Genomic DNA, 20,984 nt, shown 5'->3' on the forward strand with positions numbered 1-20,984 from the left:
CATCTCTTCACCCCTACCCCCACCCTCCAAACCCCCGTGTCCATCTCTTCACCCCTACCCCCACCCTCCAAACCCCCGTGTCCATCTCTTCACCCCTACCCCCACCCCCACCCTCCAAACCCCCGTGTCCATCTCCTCACCCCTACCCTCCAAACCTCCGTGTCCATCTCCTCTTCACCCCAACCCCCCGTGTCCATCTCTTCACCCCTAAACCCACCCTCCAAACCCCCGTGTCCATCTCTTCAGCCCTAAACCCCCGTGTCCATCTCCGCTTCACCCTCCAAACCCCACTTCTCTGCCCCTGGCACCAGTCTCTAGCTCTAAGTCCAACCTGGACATTTCCCCCACTCCCTGCTGGTCAAGTATCGGCTCCCTCTCGTCACCTTGTGTTGCCAACTCTGGTTTCATCAGATGATCTCTCTCCTCCACAATCCCGCCATTGTTCGCCCACCATGTCCAGCCTCGCGGTGCGCCACTTCCTCGGCCAATTGGGAAACAAAGACTTTTTGTTACCCAAATCGGATGAATGGTGACTGAGTCACACATGGCCAACACGTTTAGAATCAAGAAGCAAAAGTGTTCAAATAAATGGAAAATTATAACAACTGGTTTTATTGTAAGATTTCTCCCCCGGGTTTGTGGCAGCAGAGTCCAAGAGATTAATTTTCAATTCCCGGAGACTCCAGAGCAATCCTGCAGGGTTCGCCAGGTGACCTCCCACAGCCCCCTGCCCAGTCTGGGGCTGAGCTCCAGCTGGGATCCGGGACCGTTCTGGCCCCGGCTCACTCTCTGAAAGCAAGGCCAGCGGAACACAAAGCCCGTCATTCCGCAGCTGTACAAGGTCGCCCTCTGGTGCCACTGACACCTTGGTTCCCCGTGAAACTTGAAGTGAGAGAGGAATACAGTAAATAGGTGTCAGTGAGCAAATACTTAAGCAAACTTTTAAAGCCACATTTCATTTAGCCAAGGTAAACATTCTCCTAAGGAACCTGTTCTACAGAATGTGCTCAAGTCTCTCCAGACACTAATCCTGACATGGGCTCACATTTCAGGGAAAACAATGAAGTATAAAACAAGAAAATGCATCCCCTCCCACAGCCCATGTACACTCTCCCCTATCACAGACTCTACCCACCCATTTAATCTCCTCCCACAGCCCATGGACACTCTCCCCTATCACAGACTCTACCCACCCATTTAATCTCCTCCCACAGCCCATGGACACTCCCCTATCAGACTCTACCCACCCATTTAATCTCCTCCCACAGCCCATGGACACACTCCCCTATCACAGACTCTACCCACCCATTTAATCTCCTCCCACAGCCCATGGACACTCTCCCCTATCACAGACTCTACCCACCCATTTAATCCCCTCCCACACTTCGTGTAAACCCAATAAGCTGGATTTTGCAGAAGATACAACAATGAGCCCATCAGCACTCGTCACTATTTAAGTGTAAATCAGACATCTTCTGGTGACTGCACATGTGCAGTAAAGGTGGAAATCAGGAAGTTGCTGTCAGAGTTGCCCTGCTTACATAAGAACATAAGAAATAGGAGCAGGAGTAGGCCAATCGGCCCCTCGAGCCTGCTCCGCCATTCAATAAGATCATGGCTGATCTCATCCTAACCGCCAATCTACTATCACAGAACCATCTCCTGAATCTAACAGAATTAGACACGAAATAGGAGCAGGCTACACGGCCCCTGGGCCCGCTCCGCTACCCACAGGGCCATGTCCGATCCGAACCTAGACTCATGTCCAAATTCCTGCCCACTCCCCGTAACCCTTAATTCCCTTTGCTTCTAGGAAACTGTCTCTGTTTTAAATTTATGTAATGTAGCTTCTACAGCTTTTTGGGGCAGCATATTCCATGGACCTACCACCCTCTGAGTGAAGTAGTTCCTCCTCATCTCAGTTTTGAAAGAGCAGCCCCTTATTCTAAGACTATGCCCCCTAGTTCTAGTTTCACCCATCATCGGGTACATCCTCCCCGCATCCACCCGATCCAACCCCTTCACAATCTTATATGTTTCAATAAGATCGCCTCTCATTCTTCTGAACTCCAATGAGTAGAGTCCCAATCTACTCAACCTCTCCTCATACGTCCATCCCCTCATCCCTAGGATTAACCGAGTGAACCTTCTTTGTACTGACTCGAGAGCAAGTATGTCTTTTCTTAAATATGGACACCAAAACTGTACGCAGTATTCCAGGTGCGGTCTCACCAATACCTTGTACAACTGAAGCAATACCTCCCTATTTTTATATTCTATCCCCCTAGCAATGAAAGCCAACATTCCATTGGCCTTCTTAATCACTTGCTGCACCTGCATATTAACCTTTTGAGTTTCGTGCACCAGGACCCCCAGATCCCTTTGTACTTCAGTACTTTCCAGTTTCTTGCCATTAAGATAATAACTTGCTCTACGATTTTTCCTGCCAAAGTGCATAACCTCACACTTTCCAGTATTGTATTCCATCTGCCAAATCTCTGCCCACTTACTTAGCCTGTCTATGTCCCCTTGCAGGTTTTTTATGTCCTCCTCACTCACTACTTTCCCTCCCATCTTAGTATCATCTGCAAACTTTGATATGTTACTCTCGGTCCCCTCCTCCAAATCATTAATATAGATTGTAAAGAGTTGGGGACCCAGCACTGACCCCTGCAGAACACCACTAGTTACTCATTGCCAGTCTGAGAATGAACCATTTATCCCAACTCTCTGCCTTCTGTTAGATAGCCAATCCTCTATCCATGCCAGAATATTACCCCCAATCCCATGATGTTTTATCTTAAGCAATAATCTTGTGTGGCACCTTGTCAAATGCCTTTTGGAAGTCTAAATACACTATGTCCACTGGTTCCCCTTTATCCACCCTATGTTACTTCCTAAAAGAACTCCAGCAAATTTGTCAAACATGACTTCCCCTTCATAAAACCATGCTGACTTTGTCCTATTAAATTATGATTATCCAAATGTCCTGTTACTGTCTCCTTAATAATGGACTCCAAAGTTTTACCTACCACAGATGTTAGGCTAACCGGTCTATAGTTTCCAGCCTTCTGTCTACTGCCCTTTGTAAATAAGGGTGTTACATTAGCAGTTTTCCAGTCTGCCGGGACCTTTGCTTGAGTCCAGGGAGTTTTGGAAAATTACTAATGCATCCACAATCCCTACCGCCACATCCCTCAAGACCCTAGGATGTAAGCCATCAGGTCCAGGTGATTTATCCGCCTTGCGTCCCATTATTTTACCGAGTACCACTTCCTTAGTGATTTTGATCGTGTTTAGCTCCCCCCCCCCATAGCCCCCTGTTTGTCCAGTGTTGGGATATTCTTAGTGTCTTCTACTGTAAAGACTGATACAAAATATTCAGTGTTTTTGCCATCTCCATATTTCCCACCATTAATTTCCTGGTCTCATCCTCTAAGGGATGAACATTTATTTTAGCCACCCTTTTTCTTTCTATATAAGAAAAAACTCGTGTTTTTATATTTTTTGCTAATTTACTTTCATAATCCATCTTCCCTTTCTTAATCAATCTTTGTTATTTTTTGCTGTCTTTTAAAGTTTTCCCAATGCTCTATCCTCCCACTAGATTTGGCCACCTTATATGCCCCTGTTTAGTCGAATACTATCCTCAATTTCGTTACTTAGCCACGGATGGCTGTCTTTTCTTTTACACCCTTTTCTTCTCAGTGGAATATATTTTTTTGGAAGTTGTAAAATAACTCCTTAAATGTATGCCACTGATAATGTATCGTCTTACCCTTTAATCTATTTTCCCAATCCACTCTATTCAATTCCACTTTCATACCTTCATAGTCTCCTTTATTCAAGCTTAGCACGCTTGTTTGAGATCCAACCTTCTCACCCTCTAATTGAATATGGAATTCAACCATGTTATGGTCACTCATTCCAAGGGGATCCTTTACGAGGACATTTTTAATTAACCCTGTCTCGTTACACAGGACCAGATCTAAGGTTGCTTGCCCCCTGGTCGGTTCAGTTACATACTGCTCAAGAAACCCATCCCTAATACACTCAATGAACTCATCCTTAAGGCAGCCCTGCCCAATTTGATTTGTCCAATTAATGATAGTTAAAATACCCTATAATTATAGATGTTCCCTTATTACAAGCCTCAACTATTTCCTGATTGATACTCCATCCAACAGAGTTGCAACTGTTCGGAGGCCTATAGACTACGCCCACTAGTGTTTTTTTTCCCCCCCTTATTATTCCTTACCTCCACCCAAACTGTTTCGTTATCCTGATCTTTTGACCCAATATCATTTCTCTGTATTACAGCGATTCCTTCCTTTATTAACATAGCCACCCCACCTCCCCTTCCTTCCTGCCTGTCCTTCCTGATCATTAAATAACCTGGTATGTTCAATTCCCAGAAGTTGCTATAGACTGGTATCTCACGGAGACTCACCATTTAAACACCGTGAACAGCAAGGAGTTGCTGTATTTGCAGATATATACACTTTAAATTGGCCAGAAAAAGTTAGGCCTTGTCCATTCCAGTCTAAAGACCCTTTTAAGTCTTAGTTACTGCCAAACCAACTCTGGCACTGAAAACTAACTTTTACAAGTGGAGTCTCATTCCTTCGGACTTTGTTGGTGATTTAAAAAAAAAAAATTAAAAATAACTTTCCTTCTGTCTCCTCTCAATCCTATCTTTCCTTCTATTTTGCTTTCTGTACCCATTGACATTGAATTAAATATTCTAACTGTCACTTCCTGGTTCAGCCTCGGTCTTTCATAGAAACATAGAAGATAGGAGCAGGAGTAGGCCATTCGGCCCCTCGAGCCCGCTCCACCATTCAATGAGATCATGGCTGATCATCCAAATTCAGTACCCTGTCCCTGCTTTCTCCCAATATCCCTTGATCCCTTTAGCCTCAAGAAATATATCTAACTCCTTGAATATATTTAATGAACTGGCCTCTACTGCCTTCTTTGGCAGAGAAGGCCACAGGTTCACCACTCGGTGAAGAAATTATTCTTCATCTCGGTCCTAAATGGCTTACCCCTTATCCTTAGGCTGTGACCCCTGGTTCTGGACTCCCGACCAACAGGAACATCCTTCCTGCATCTCGTCTGTCCAGTCCTGTTACAATTTTATAAGTTTCAATAAGATCCCCTCATTCTTCTAAACTCCAGCAACTACAAGCCCAATCGACCCAATCTCTCCTCATATGTCATTCCTGCATTACCAGGTATCAGTCTGGTGAATCTTCATTGCACGCCCTCCATGGCAAGAACATCCTTCCTCAGATAAGGCGACCAAAACTGCACACAATACTCAAGGTGCGGTCTCACCAAGGCCCTGTACAACTGCAACAAGACATCCTTGTTCCTGTACTCAAACCCTCTTGCTACGAAGGCAACATACCATTTGCCTTCTTAACAATAAGCATGCAGGTGCATAAGGATGCCCAGATCTCGTTGCACTTCCCCCTTCTATTGCCATTTAGATAATAATCTGCCTTCCTGTTTGACACCAAAGTGGATAACCTCGCCTTTATCCACATTATTATATTGCATCTGCCATATCACCCAACCTGTCCAAATCATCTGGAGTTTCTCTGCATCCTCCTCACAGCACACACGCCCACCCAGCTTTGTGTCGTCTGCAAACTTGGAGATATTACATCTAGTTCCCTTGTCTAGATCATTAATATATATATTGTGAATAGCTGGGGTCCAAGGACCGATCCCTGCGGTACCCCACTAGTCACTGCCTGCCACTCGGAAAAAGCAGTTTATTCCAACTCTTTGCTTCCTGTCTGCCAACCAGTTCTCTATCCCAGTCAATACCTTACCCCCAATCCCATGTGCCTTAATTTTACACGCTAATCTCTTATGCGGGACTTTATCGAAAGCCTTTTGAAAATCCAAATACACCACATCCACTGGTTCTCCCTTATCTATTTTACCAGTTACATCCTCAAAAAAATTCCAGTAGATTAGTCAAGCACGATTTACCTTTTGTAAAGCCATGTTGACTTTGTCCGATCCGGTCACTGTTTGCCAAGTGCTCTGCTATTACATCTTTTATAATGGACTCTAGCATTTTCCCCACTACCGATGTCAGGCTTACTGGTCTATAATTCCCCATTTCACAGGTTCCAGCTGCCCTGTAGAGGGCTCTGCACTGTTTGGATAGTTGGTAGACAGGAACCTCCAGGCCAAACCACCCCCCCACCCCACCACTGTCCCTGGGCAAGTCAAAGCTCATTCACTGCTGACCGCAAGATCCCCCCCCACCACCCCATTAGGATTTCTCAGTGTTCACTCAACAGAAGCAGGACAGACCAGGCAGAGATTTGATCCTAGTGCTGAGGCTGTCCTCTTGGACCAGGGATCTGGGTCTTTTGGATCAGCAGTCCCAGGCTAATATCCCTATTTCCTACATGCCAAGCCTCATTTCCTTTAATTTGATACTCAACCCATCCCCACCTCCAGAGATCCCTATAAAGTAAAATAATGCTCAGGCGGTATTGGATATACACACACACACACACACACACCAGAACTTTGCAGGGCTATGTGTTGGGGTGGGGGGGGGGGGGAAGCAGCAGAGTGGGGCTATGTGAATAGCTTTCTGAGAGCTAGAAGGCATGGTGGGCCAAATGGCCTCTTTAGAAAGATAGGAGCAGGAGTCGGCCATTCGAGCCTGTTCCACTATTCAATATCATGGCTGATCCTCTATCTCAATACCATATGCCTGCTCTCCCCATACCCCTTGATGCCTTGTGTCTAGAAATCGATCTTTCTCCTTCTTAAATATATTCAGTGACTTGGCCTCCACAGCCTTCTGCGGTAGAGAATTCCACAGGTTCACCACCCTGAATGAAGAAATCTCATCTTAGTCCTACCCCATATCCGGAGACTGACTCCTCATTCTAGAGCCCCCCCAAAATAAGACAGTCCTGCCATCCCAGGAATCAGTCTGGTGAACCTTTGCTACACTCCCTTTCTGTGCAGTAAGATTCTATGAACTATATCCAGGTCAGGTTGAATGATATGGTGAGAAGGAGAAGCTGGGGCCAGGCCCGATTACCTTTTACATCTTTAATAAACAGAATGCCCAAAACTCAATGACTTGCTAACTGATGGTGAGGAACAAACACCCTGTCAGGGACCAGACCCTTGGGAGAGTCTGGTTTCTTCTGCATGGAAGTAGGTCTTGGGGGGTTATATTCTGTACATCTGTTATCTCTGGGATCAGTTACAAAACACACACTCCCAAACAGTTGGTAACACTGCAGATTCATAACCCACTGGAGTATATGGTCTTGCCCGACACTAAAGACAGGAGTGAGGGAACACCACACTATCAGAGGGGTCCCTTGCATATGAAACATTAATCCAAGGACCAGTCTGCTCTCAGGTGGATGCTAAGGATCTCATGGCATGATATGATGATGAGAGAGAGAGAGAGAGAGAGAGAGAGAGTTCTCCATTTATCTTTCAGCCAATGTATTAATTTCCCAATCATCTCATTGCTATTTGTGGGATCCAGTGTATGTGAAGTGGCTTTGTACTCTGACTGAGACTTGGTATCTAGAAGACAAATTATGGCTACCTCCAACAATTTCTCATTACACAAATAAGAACAGCGCCTCTCCAGAACCCCTCTCCGCACCCTAGTTAAACAGCCACAAATAGTCTAGCATTTTAATGGAATGAAGCAAAACTGGCAGGAATAGCATATTTCATTTATTGAAATGTTAATTACCAAGAGATAAAAAGATCAGTGACCAGGGGACATCACATTCAGACTTCTCCCCATACAGAAAAGCACAAGAACGCAGAGCATGGGCTGGACAGTGAGGGGCTGAGACACAACTGGCTAGAGACAGGGAGCTGGTCCCCAGCCTGTGGGGTCAGACTGCCCCGTGGACTCGGACTTAAAAAACAGTGATTGTGACTAGTTACAGACCAAACACACCCAGGGAATGTTGGTCAGTGAGTGGAGATTCAGGGAAAGAAGGTTTGTGGTTTCAGCAATTCCACTTCATTCTATTGGGATATCCAGCGAGGGAGGATCATTAATGGACAAATGTGATTATAAAACAAACCCATTGATATTCTCACCAGTGGGGGCATAAACTAACAACACAGGCAGTGACTGTAGAAACACTCCCTTTAACCCCCAGGGTTCTACCAGCCCCATTGACTAGTACAAAGCAAGTTAAAGGCAGCACTGTAGACCATTGGCTCCCCATTCAATGGAGCCCCACCCTGTTCTGAACAACTCTCCCCTTACTTCATGTAGTCAGTGCTGTCCTGGGACAGCAGATCTGTTATTTTGGGGAGCAGTGTTTTCAGATCCCCGACTACCCTGTGCACCTGGATGTGGTTGAAGAGTGGCTCATTGTCTGGTACCTGTTGGACCTGGACAACAGCCTCCTCCAGGAAAGGTAGAAGTGGGCTCATGCTGTACATGTGCTGACCCTGAGCCTTCAGAGCACCCACCTTACCCTGGAAAGAGGAGAGATACTGGCAGCAGATCCTCATCCTGCCCTGTACTTCTGCTAACCCGGCCCGGCTCCCCCTCAAGGTCAGCTCAGCAGCCTTGCTCTCCTCCAAGTTCTCGTTGACCCCGTTGATCTCGTTGTAGAGCTCGGGGACCTGGCTGTTTATCTGGCCCAGCTGCTCCTCATCCTTGGTGATGTTGGACTTCAGGAGCGCGCGGTCATCAGAGGCCACATCCACCTCGGACTTCCTGTACTGCCGTTCCTTCTCGAAGGCCACGGCCATGGGGATACCTGGGAGGAAGATTAAGCACAGACTTCAGTCTAAGCCAATCCAATCCCACACCACCCCCCCCCCCCCCCCCCCACCAAAAAAAGGGAAATACACACCCGGGACAGAGATTCGGGCCCCAAGTTACCCCAGACTAGAGGCCAACTCAGACTTTGATGTTGACCCCCACCCCACTTGGAGTCAGTGACAGTATAACTGCAGCTTCAGTCAGTCATGGTTGATCTGCAGTTTTCTGGACATCTTGTTGACTTGACGTGTGGCCAGTTGCAGGACAGGGGATGGAGACAATTCCCCCTCCTTCAGTGGGGGGGGGGGGGGGGGGGGTGGGGAAGACAAATTAGAGCTGCAGGTCTCATTCCAAGAGTTCATGGTTTACAACAAAGATGACTGAAGGTAATCAGCAGAGCAAGAGCAGAGTTTACAGCTGGGAGGAGGAAGGCCTGGACCAGACATTGGCTGCAGTGTGACCGCAGAGCGACAAGAGTCTCCTCTACCAACGCTGAGCATTTAAGGTTCCAGAGTCCATGTCAGCGCAATGTGAATAAACCACTGCAAAAAAGACAGCAGGGACTGTACCAACCAACTGAAACTGTCGGTATCTACCCAGCCTGCCAGGAGTCCCTGGGATTCAGACTGGCTCCTGTTGGCTCGGGGTGAAGTTCACCAGGAAATATGGGGGCTGGGGGAGGAAAGAGGAAATGGAGTTGATAGAGTTGGGCCCCCCCCCACCAATTGGTTTTCCTGTTTGAGAGGTCTTGGGTTTTGAGACATCACCTGTCCTGGGACTGGAGTATGGCAGAGTGGCCTGGAGGACAGCAAGGTCTCCATTTCTCCTACTGCAAGCTGTAGAACTCACCAACACACGGTAGCAGGAAGCTCAGGCCAATCCCAACATCTCTCCCAGTTTGCTTCTCTCCGGCCTTGGCTCTCGCTGCTCGGAGTGTGTCTTCTGCTTGCCTCAAAGAAGTCTTGGCCGCTTGGAGTCTCCCATTGATCAGCTCTTTCTCGCTCTCTAGTGAGCGGAGTTTACTTTGCATAGACTGCAGGGTCGTGGCCAGTTCCTTCCTGTTCCTGGTTACTTGGCCATGGTCAGCGGTCAGCTTCTCACAGGTCCCATCGATCAAATCCACCAGGTCTCCAGTGGCCTTAGCAGACTCCTGGGACTCTTTGTTGGCAGTCTCCAGCTCATCCTTGAATTTGGTGAAGTCGGTGTCCTCCTTCTCTTGGACACCAACATTGGTAGCAATCCTGACTATTGCCAGCAGCGAGGAGATACTCTTCACAAAGTGGGGCAGAGCTGCCTCTTTCAAAGAGTTTTCATACTTCTCATATCCCACCTCCTGGGCCATCTCTGTAGGGTGAAAGTTTTAAAGTTAGTAAAGCCAGAGTAGTGGATACACAGGCCCTTGGGTTGGCAAGGGCCTCATGGGACAATAGAGACTGGAAAGGTTAACGACCTGAAATGTTAACTCTTTCTAGAGATACTGCCTGAGCTGCTGGAATCAGAATAGTACAAGAGGCCATTCGGCCCATCGAGTCTGTACTGGCTGCTTCGAAGAGCAATCCAGTTCGTCCCGTCTCCTCTTCTCCCCCCACATATCCCTCCAATTTATTCCCCAAGTATTTCTCAAATTCCTTTTTGAAGGCTACTATTGAATCAATCAGCCACCCTATCAGGCAGCACATTCCAAATCTAAACTACATGGAAATTCTCAGCTCACTGGTTCTTTTGCCAATCATAAGTCTACATCCTCATTATTAACCTGTTGGAGGAAATTTTAAAATGGCACTGTAGTGCCTGCTGAAATACTGGACATTTTGCAGACACTGGCATAACAGACAGCTGACTTGATCGGCTTACACCAAATGTGTGTGATGTCACTTGTACAGAACAGTAATATAATTAAGTTGTTTGCTAACAGTATAATATCAACTTGTTTTTGACAGAATGTGATTAAGGGTTGCTAAGGTATCGGATTGGCCAAAGTTAAAGGATGCTAAAGTACCAGATTGGCCAAGGAATTAATGTAATATGGTATCTTTCCTGTTTTTAAATTGTATAAAAGGAGCGCGGCTGCTATTGTAAAGCTGGCGATTGCACCAAGGGGGTGTATAGCACTTCTCCCAGAGTGCTCTGTAAATAAAAGTGTACTCGCACATTCCAGCAAAGTCCGCAGTAGTCGGAGTTTATAGCTCTAAGTCGAAGTTGGGTATATGTCGACCCTGTATATCACTGGGTCTGTTCAGGCTCCAATTTGACAGTAACAAACCCTTCAGCCATTGGAAACCTCTTGTTAACATTTGCAATCCTCCAGCCCTTTGGCACCACCCTTGTATTGAAGGAAGACTAAGATTATGGCCAGCACCGCCACAATGCCCACCCTTACTTCAGCAACCTAGGATGCATCCCTCATGTTGGCGGTCACCAGCTCATCCCTAAATTTGGTGCCATCAGTGTCCTCCATCTCAGCGACCACCATTGGCAGCGATCCAGACCATGGCCAGGAGAGGAGGCTCTTCACAAAGTGGGGGACTTATCTGCTGTAATAGCTGCCAGCCTGTCTAGTACCTTTGCCATCTATTGTCATCTCAGTATCCCAGCAACCTCCTTGTATCATGCTTTGGCAAAGTCCTCCTCCTTAGTAAACACCAATGCAAAGTATTAATATTCATTGTCTTGAATATAAATTAAGGGAATCAAGGGATATGGGGATAGTGCGGGAAAGTGGAGAGGAGGTAGATCAGCCATGATCTTATTGGCAGAGCCAGCTCGAAGGGCCAAATCCTGCTCCTATTTCTTTAGTACCTCAGCCATGCCTTCAGCCTCCACCAATAGATCTCCATTTTGGTCCCTAACCAGCCCAACACTCATCTGGCAACATTAATATGCCAAGAGCAGACCTTTCAGTTCCTGTTTGGTGCCAGTCTATTCTCGTACTCTTTGCCCCTTTCCTTTTGCACGTCTCTGCACTTTATTTTTAGTCTGATTCGCCCTTTAATCCCCAACAGCCAGCGGTTATACACCCCTTTTATCTGCTTCAACTGACTCAACTCCTTCCTCATCCAGGGAGCTCTGGCTTTAATAAAACAATGCTGGAAATACTCAGCAAGTTAGGCAGCATCTGTGGAGAGAAAGTTAACTTCAGGTCATGACCTTTTGTCAGAACTGGCCAGTTCTGACAAAGGGCCAGCTACTAGAAACATTAACTGTTTCTCTCTCTCCCTCGGCTGCCTGACTGGCTGAGTATTTGCAGCATTTTCTGTTTTTATTTCAGATTTCCAGCATCTGCAGTATTTTGCTTTGTATGAGAGCTCTGGCTTTAGTTGCTCTACCTGCCCCCTGGTGGGAATCTACCCCAACCATCTTTCAGGGGCGCCCATTGCTCTACCACATTGTTGCCGGTCAGTCTTTGACTCCAATTTACTTGGGCCAGATCCCTCCTCAATTTGTTGAAATTAGTCCCTCCTCCAGTTAAGTATTTTATTCTAGATTGCTCCTCGTCTTTCCCCAGAAGGAATCCAAACCCTACCACACTAGGCTGAGCGTTTCCAGCATTCTCTCCTAGCCCTTGATAAAGTAATTGGATATTTTAATTCACATCACTATCTGGCCCGATAGGGTTCAGGTGCAAGACTCCTTCCTCCTTAACCAGCGCCTTGTTGATAGAGTGCTCCAGCAATCCCGGGGTCAGGATTTACAGGAGATGATTTGGATCCTGTTCTTGCGTTAACGGGAAACCAGCCAATTTCAGTCCTTCACTTGTAGTTTAACTCTCCGAAATCAGGTTTCCCTCAGGTGTTGGGAGTCCCCGGCTGAAGAAGATGCCGGTCTAGAGAATGGTCACCTTCCAGCCACAAACCCGCAACCTCCGCCACCCAGGAGGTCTAGGGCTGGACCACCTCAGGCACACACCGTCCCGACCAGGACACCCAGGAGATCTAGGGCTGGACCACCCCAGGCACACACCGTCCCGACCAGGACAGTCAGGAGATCTAGGGCTGGCCCACCTCCAGGCACACACCGTCCCGACCAGGACAGCCAGGAGATCTAGGGCTGGACCACCACCCCAGGCACACACCGTCCCGACCAGGACAGTCAGGAGATCTAGGGCTGGACCACCTCCCCAGGCACACCGTCCCGACCAGGACAGTCAGGAGATCTAGGGCTGGACCACCTCCAGGCACACACCGTCCCGACCAGGACAGTCAGGAGATCTAGGGCTGGACCACCTCCCCAGGCACACCGTCCCGACCAGGACAGCCAGGAGGTCTAGGGCTGGACCACCTCCAGGCACACACCGTCCCGACCAGGACAGTCAGGAGATCTAGGGCTGGACCACCTCCAGGCACACACCGTCCCGACCAGGACAGTCAGGAGGTCTAGGGCTGGACCACCTCCAGGCACACACCGTCCCGACCAGGACAGTCAGGAGATCTAGGGCTGGACCACCTCCAGGCACACACCGTCCCGACCAGGACAGTCAGGAGATCTAGGGCTGGACCACCTCCAGGCACACACCGTCCCGACCAGGACAGCCAGGAGATCTAGGGCTGGACCACCTCCAGGCACACACCGTCCCGACCAGGACAGTCAGGAGATCTAGGGCTGGACCACCTCCAGGCACACACCGTCCCGACCAGGACAGTCAGGAGATCTAGGGCTGGACCACCTCCAGGCACACACCGTCCCGACCAGGACAGTCAGGAGATCTAGGGCTGGACCACCTCCAGGCACACACCGTCCCGACCAGGACAGCCAGGAGATCTAGGGCTGGACCACCTCCAGGCACACACCGTCCCGACCAGGACAGCCAGGAGATCTAGGGCTGGACCACCTCCAGGCACACACCGTCCCGACCAGGACAGTCAGGAGATCTAGGGCTGGACCACCTCCAGGCACACACCGTCCCGACCAGGACAGCCAGGAGATCTAGGGCTGGACCACCTCCAGGCACACACCGTCCCGACCAGGACAGTCAGGAGGAAAGCCCACCGCCAGCTTGTCCAGGACACCCAGCCCCAGGATGGAGAGGGGAAGGCTGGCTGGGCTCCCCGGGCCATTGCCCTCCCCGGGTTAGTTTGGGGGGCTTCTGACGGTCAGCCCATGGCAAACACGGGATCCCCGCGGTTAAAGGGGCTGGGATCACAGCTCGGAGCCGGATGGGACATCGCAGGTACAAACTAGAAGGTAGTTTGAGAGAAGGCAGGAACGGCCCGAGGGTGGAGGGCTGGTCAGCGGCTGTCAGATGGGGCGTCAGTCAGACCTGCCCGGAGGGGCAGGGCAGCCACCGGCTTGGGGTGTGGGTGTTCACTGCGAGACATCAAGTTTCCGGTTCAGTCAGTGTGACAGCAAAGTTTGACAATCCCGGCGACACTGTACTCGTCACTCGATAAGCTGCTAAACCAGTTTGGAGCCGAGGTATTCGTCACATCACCATCCCAGCCCCAGTACATAGAAACATAGAAGATGGGAGCAAGAGTAGGCCATTCGGCCCCTCGAGCCTGCTCCACCATTCGTTGAGATCATGGCTGATCATCCAAATTCAGTACCCTGTCCCTGCCTTCTCCCCATATCCCTTTAGCCTTAAGAAATATATCTAACTCCTTGAATATATTTAATGAACTGGCCTCAACTGCCTTCTGTGGCAGAGAATTCCACAGGTTCACCACTCTCTGGGTGAAGAAATTCCTCCTCATCTGTCCTAAATGGCCTACCCCTTATCCTTAGACTGTGACCCCTGGTTCTGGACTCTGACCATCAGGAACATCCTTCCTGCATCTAGTCTGTCTAGTCCTGTTAGAATTTTATAAGTTTCAATGAGATCTCCTCTCATTCTTCTAAACTCCAGTGAGTACAAGCCCAATCGACCCAATCTCTCCTCATACATCATTCCTGCCATCCCAGGTATCAGCATGGTGAATCTTCACTGCACTCCCTCCATGGCAAGAACATCCTTCCTCAGATAAGGTGACCAAAACTGCACACAGTACTCAAGGTGTGGTCTCACCAAGGCCCTGCACAACTGCAGCAAGACATCCTTGTTCCTGTACTCGAACCCTCTTGCTACAAAGGCCAACATACCATTTGCCGCCTTAACCGCCTGCTGCACCTGCATGCTTACCTTCAGCAACTGGTGCACAAGGACACCCAGGTCTTGTATTCAATATTCAGGAAAGATAGGCAAAAAAGGGAGGAGGGGGTAGCATTACTGGTTAAAGAAGGGATTAACACAATTGTAATGAAGGATATTAGCTCTGATGTGTAATCTGTATGGGTAGAATTGAGAAATACTAATGGTATATAGACCTCCAAACAGTAAGGCGGAGGTTGGGGGATGGCATTAAAAGGGAAATTAAAGTGTGCAATAAGGGCACAGCAGTCATCATGGGTGACTTTAATCTACATATAGATTGGGCTAACCAAATTAGTAACAATACTGTGGAGGAGGAATTCCTGGAGTGTTTACAGGATGGTTTCCTGGACGAATATGTCAAGGAACCAACCAGAGATCAGGCCATCTTAGACTGGGTATTATGTAATGAGAAAGGATTAATTAGCAATCTTGTTGTACAAGGCCCCTTGGGTTGGAGCGATAATATGATCGAATTCTTCATTAAGATGGAGAATGAAGTAGTTAACTCAGAAACTAGGGTCTGCAATTTGAATAAAGGAAACTATGATGGTCTGAGGAGCGAGTTGGGTAGGATTGATTGGGGAATGTCACTCAAAGGGTTGATGGTGGATAGGCAATGGCAAACATTCAAAGACCGAATGGATGAACTACAGAAGTTGTTCATCAGTTTGGCATAAAAATAAAACAAAAAAGGTGACTCAACTGTGGCTAACAAGGGAAATTAGGGATAGCATAAGATCCAAGGAGAGGACAGACAAATTGGCCAGAAAAAGCAATAACCCTGAGGATTGGGAGCAGTTTAGGTTTCAAAGGAGGACAAAGGGATTAATTAAGAAAGGGAAAATAGAATATATGAGTGTAAGCTTGCAGGGAACATAAAAACTGAAAGCTTTTATAGATAATGTAAAGAGAAAAAGATTGGTGAAGTCAGAATTGGGGGAATTTATAATTGGGGAGCAAAGAAATGGCAGACCAACTAAATACATATTTTGGTTCTGTTTTCACAAAGGAGGACACAAATAACCTCCCAGAAATACCACAGAACACGGTCTGATGAAAGGGTGGAACTGAAAGAAATCAGTATTTGTAGGGAAATGGTGTTAGGAAAATTGATGGGACTGAAGGTCGATAAATCCCCAGGGCCAGATAATCTACATCCCAGGGTACTTAAGGAAGTGGCCCTAGAAATAGTAGATGCATTGCTGGTCATCTTCCAGGACTCGATAGACTCTGGAACAGTACCCATGGATTGGAGGGTAGCTAATGTTACCCCACTATTCAAAAAGGTGGTAGAGAGAAAGCGGGGAATTATAGACCAGTAAGCCTGACATTGGTAGTGGGGAAAATGCTAGAGTCCATTATAAAAGATGTAATGGAGAGCACTTGGGCAGCAGTGACAGAATCAGACAAGGTCAACATGGATTTACAAAAGGTAAATCATGCTTGACTAATCTACTGGAATTTTGAGGATGTAACTGGTAAAATAGATAAGGGAGAACCAGTGGATGTGGTGTATTTGGACTTTCAGAAGGCTTTCGATAAGGTCCCGCATAAGAGGTTAGCGTACAAAATTAAAGGCACTTGGGATTGGGGCAAGGTATTGACTTGGATAGAGAACTGGTTGGCGGACAGAAAGCAAAGAGTTGGAATAAACGGGTCATTTTCCGAGTGGCAGGCAGTGAATAGTGGGGTGCCACAAGGATCAGTCCTAGGATCCCAGCTGTTCACAATATATATTAATGATCTGGACGAGGGAATTGGATGTAATATCTCCAAATTTGCAGACGACAAAGCTGGGTGGGAGGGTATGCTGTGAGGAGGATGTCATGGAACTCCAGTACAATCTGGACAGAAACATGGCAAATGCACTATAATGTGGATAAATGTGAGGTTATCCACTTTGGTGGCAAAAACAGGAAGGCAGATTATTATTTGAACGGCAATAGATTGGGAGAAGGGGGAAGTGCAAAGAGACCTGGGTGTTCTTGTGCACCAGTCGCTGAACGTAAGCATGCAGGTGCAGCAGGCAGTTAAGGTGGCAAATGGTATGTTGGCCTTCGTAGCAAGAGGGTTCGAGTAAAAGAACAAGGATGTCTTGCTGCAGTTGTACAGGGCCTTGGTGAGACTGCACCGCGAGTATTGTGTGCAGTTTTGGTCACCTTACCCGAGGAAGGACGTTCTTGCCATGGAGGGAGTGCAGCGAAGATTCACCAGGCTGATACCTGGGATGGCAGGAATGATGTACGAGGAGAGATTGTGTCGAGTGGGCTTATACTCACTGGAGTTTAGAAGATTGAGAGGTGATCTCATCGAAACCTATAAAATTCTGTCAGGTCTGGACAGACTCGATGCAGAAAGGAAGTTTCTGATGGCCAGGGAGTCCAGAACCAGGGGTCATAGTCCAAGGGGTAAGCCATTTAGGACTGAAATGAGGAGGAATTTCTTCACCCAGAGAGTGGTGAACCTGTGGAATTCTCTGCCACAGGGCAGTGGAGGCCAATTCATTAAATATATTCAAGGGTTGGATATATTTCTTGAGGCTAAAGGGATCAAGGGATATTGGGAGAAGGCAGGGACAGGGTACTGAATTGGGATGATCAGCCATGATCTCATTGAATGGCGAAGCAGGCTCAAAGGGCCGAATGGCCTACTCCTGCTCCGATCTTCTATGTTGCACTTCCCCTTCTCCCAATCTATTGCATTCAGATAATCTGCCTTCCTGTTTTTGCCACCAAAGTAGATAACCTCACATTTATCCACATTATAACTGCATCTGCCATACATCTGCCCAATCACCCAACCTGTCAATCATCCTGGAGTTTCTCGGCATCCTCCTCAGAGCACACACACCCACCCAGCTTTGTGTCGTCTGCAAACTTGCAGATATTACATCTAGTTCCCTCGTCTAGATCATTAATATATATTGTGAATAGCTGGGGTCCTAGAACTGATCCCTGTGATACCCCACTAGTCACTGCCAGCCAGTTCTCTATCCAAGTCAGTACCTTGCCCCCAATCCCATGTGCTTTAACTTTACACGCTAACCAGGTGGACAGTTCGTAGCACCAGTACACCCTGGGATAACTCCACCTGAACCAGGTGGACAGTTCCCAGCCCCAGTACACCCTGGGATAACTCCACCTGAACCAGGTGGACAGTTCCCAGCCCCAGTACACCCTGGGTGATCCCTTGAATGAGATGGACTGTTCCCAGCCCCAGTACACCCTGGGGTGAGCCCCATGAACCAGGTGGACAGTTAGTTCTATCAGCCACACTTCTGCCCTCACCCCTGCCTGGAACCACGATAGGGTTCCCCTTGTCCTCACTTTTCACCCCACCAGCCCCCACATTCAACAGATCATCCTCCGCCATTTCCGCCACTTCCAAAGTGATCCCACCACCAAACGCATCTTCCCCTCCCCGCATTCCGTAGGGACCGCTCCCTCCGAGACACCCTAGTCCACTCCTCTATCACCCCCAGCACCCCGTCCCCTGGCACCTTCCCAGGCAAGCGCAGGAGATGTAACACCTGCCCTTATACCGCCCCCTCCCCTTCCCACTGTCCAGGGCCCCAAACACCCCTTCCAGGTGAAACAGCGATTTACTTGTACTTCTTGCAATCTAGTATACTGTATTCGCTGCTCACGATGTGGTCTCCTCTACATTGGGGAGACCAAACGCAGATTGGGTGACCGCTTTGCGGAACACCTCCATTCAGTCCATAAGGGGGACCCCGAGCTTCCGGTCGCCTGTCATTTTAATTCAAACGCTCCATTCCCACTCAGACCTCACCGTCCTTGGCCTCTTGCATTGTTCCACGGAAGCTCAATGTAAACTCGAGGAACAGCACCTCATCTTCCGATAAGGCACTTTGCAGCCTTCTGGAGTCAATATCGAGTTCAACAATTTCAGATCATAACCTCGGCCGATTACATTTTTACTTTTTTTTTTTAAATCCACACTTGTTTTGGTTCCCCCCCACCCCGCTTTTCCTATTTTTCTCTCCCACATGGCAGCTGTCTCCCATTCTGCCAGCGCATTTCACACCTAATCTAGAGCTGTCTTTTGTCTCCACCAGTCCTATCACCATCTCGTCTCATTTTGAATACCTCTTAATATCTCTTCACTTCTCTTGTTCTCTCCCAGCCTGGCCTCAATCTATTTCATTCCCTGTGCTTCTTTAGTCTTGATAAAGGGTTTTGACCCAAAACATTGACTAATTTCTCTCCATGGATGTTGCCTGGCCTGCTGAGTTTTTCCAGCATTTTCTGTTGCTAGTTCCTAGTACATACTGGGCAATCCCCTTGGACCAGGTGGACAGTCCCCAGTCCCCCCTGGGTGATCCCCTGGACCAGGTGGACAGTCCCCAGTCCCCCCTGGGCGATCCCCTGGACCAGGTGGACAGTCCCCAGTCCCCCCTGGGCAATCCACCCCCCAGACCAGGTGGACAGTTCCCAGTCTCCCCTGGGTGACCCCCCTGGACCAGGTGGTCAGTCCCCAGCACCCACTGGGCGACCCCCCTGGACCAGGTGGATAGTTCCCAGTCCCCCTGGACCAGGTGGACAGTCCCCAGTCCACCCTGGGCAAGCCCCCCCTGGACCAGGTGGACAGTCCCCAGTCCACCCTGGGCAAGCCCCCCCTGGACCAGGTGGACAGTCCCCAGTCCACCCTGGGCAAGCCCCCCCTGGACCAGGTGGACGGTCCCCAGTCCCACTTGGACCAGGGGGGCAGTTCCCAGTCCCACTTGGACCAGGGGGGCAGTTCCCAGTCCCACTTGGACCAGGGGGGCAGTTCCCAGTCCCACTTGGACCAGGGGGGCAGTTCCCAGTCCCCCTGGGCGATCCCCTGGACCAGGTGGACAGTCCCCAATCCCCCCTGGGCGATCCCCCTGGACCAGGTGGACAGTCCCCATTCCCCCCTGGGCCAGGTGGACAGTCCCCAGTCCCCCCTGGGCGATCCCCCTGGACCAGGTGGACAGTCCCCAGTCCCCCCTGGGCGATCCCCCTGGACCAGGTGGACAGTCCCCAGTCCCCCCTGGGCGATCCCCCTGGACCAGGTGGACAGTCCCCAGTCCCCCCTGGGCGATCCCCCTGGACCAGGTGGACAGTCCCCAGTCCCCCCTGGGCGATCCCCCTGTGCAGCGAGCGGGTCTCAGACGATGACATCCACACTGTGGATCACAAGGCTCCAAAAGGCGCTCGACCGAGAAAAATGTACTAAAAAGGGGTCAAATTTCGGATCAACTCCATGAAACCCCCTTCGCTGAGACTGGGGAGTGTCGATGGCCATTTCCCCCATCTCACCCACTAATTCTACCCAGGCTGGGAGCTTTCCGTGGGATCTTCCTGGCTCAAAGTATTTGTAAATCACTACCAGCCGCCCCAAAGTGACAATGTCCAGAGAGATTGAGGTCACCAGGCGAGGGGCAGCTGCTGAATTCACGCCCAAAGCACCGAGCTGGGCAATGGAGCGGGGAACAAGAGCCTTCGTGCCGGGAATGTTAATGAGTCCGCTTCAATGCAGGCACCGAGCATCCCCCCCCGGACCAAGCCGAGATTAACAGGAGTCCTCGCCTATTGGAGACACCGAGTGTCGGAGCCGCCCTTACTGTAATATTCCAACACATCGCCTCGAATACAAGGCACATCTGGCCACACCCCAACTCCACACTGATAACACGTAAGGTTAGATCCTCAGCACCTCCCCAAACCCCCGGGGCAACAACCACAGGAACTGGAGCCCAGGTCAGAGGGGAGACCGAGGATGGACATCAATTATAACACGCATTGGTGACCAGCTCCAGAAAGAAAACAGAACCAGGACCCCCGGTGCAGACACCCCCCCCCCCGCCAGTGCAGACACCGACCCCCCTCTCCCCCAGTGCAGACACCGACCCCCCTCTCCCCCAGTGCAGACAGACTACCCCCCTCTCCCCCCCTAGTGCACAGACTCCCCAGTGCAGACACACCGACCCCCCCCCCCTCTCCCCCCCCTAGTGCACAGACTCCCCAGTGCAGACACACCAACCCCCCTCTCCCCCCCTAGTGCACAGACTCC

At 49.4% G+C, this 20,984-nt stretch overlaps 2 protein-coding genes across 2 annotated transcripts in view; both read right to left on the minus strand.

The window, feature by feature from the left end:
• Positions 1-20,984, minus strand: part of LOC147120819 (uncharacterized) — a 393,799-nt gene that overhangs the window by 291,310 nt on the left and 81,505 nt on the right. The window lies entirely within an intron of this gene.
• Positions 7,729-10,160, minus strand: LOC147120822 (uncharacterized). The gene is made up of 2 exons (XM_085978967.1): positions 9,650-10,160; positions 7,729-8,795 (listed from the first exon to the last, which is right to left on the minus strand). The coding sequence occupies exons 1-2, from the start codon at positions 10,140-10,142 to the stop codon at positions 8,290-8,292; spliced, it is 999 nt and encodes a 332-aa protein (XP_085835093.1). The 5' UTR covers positions 10,143-10,160; the 3' UTR covers positions 7,729-8,289.

The sequence above is a fragment of the Somniosus microcephalus genome, chromosome 3 (genome assembly GCF_052327205.1).
Source record: "Somniosus microcephalus isolate GS21.2 chromosome 3, FLI_Smic_1.0, whole genome shotgun sequence".
Lineage (NCBI taxonomy): Eukaryota > Metazoa > Chordata > Chondrichthyes > Squaliformes > Somniosidae > Somniosus > Somniosus microcephalus.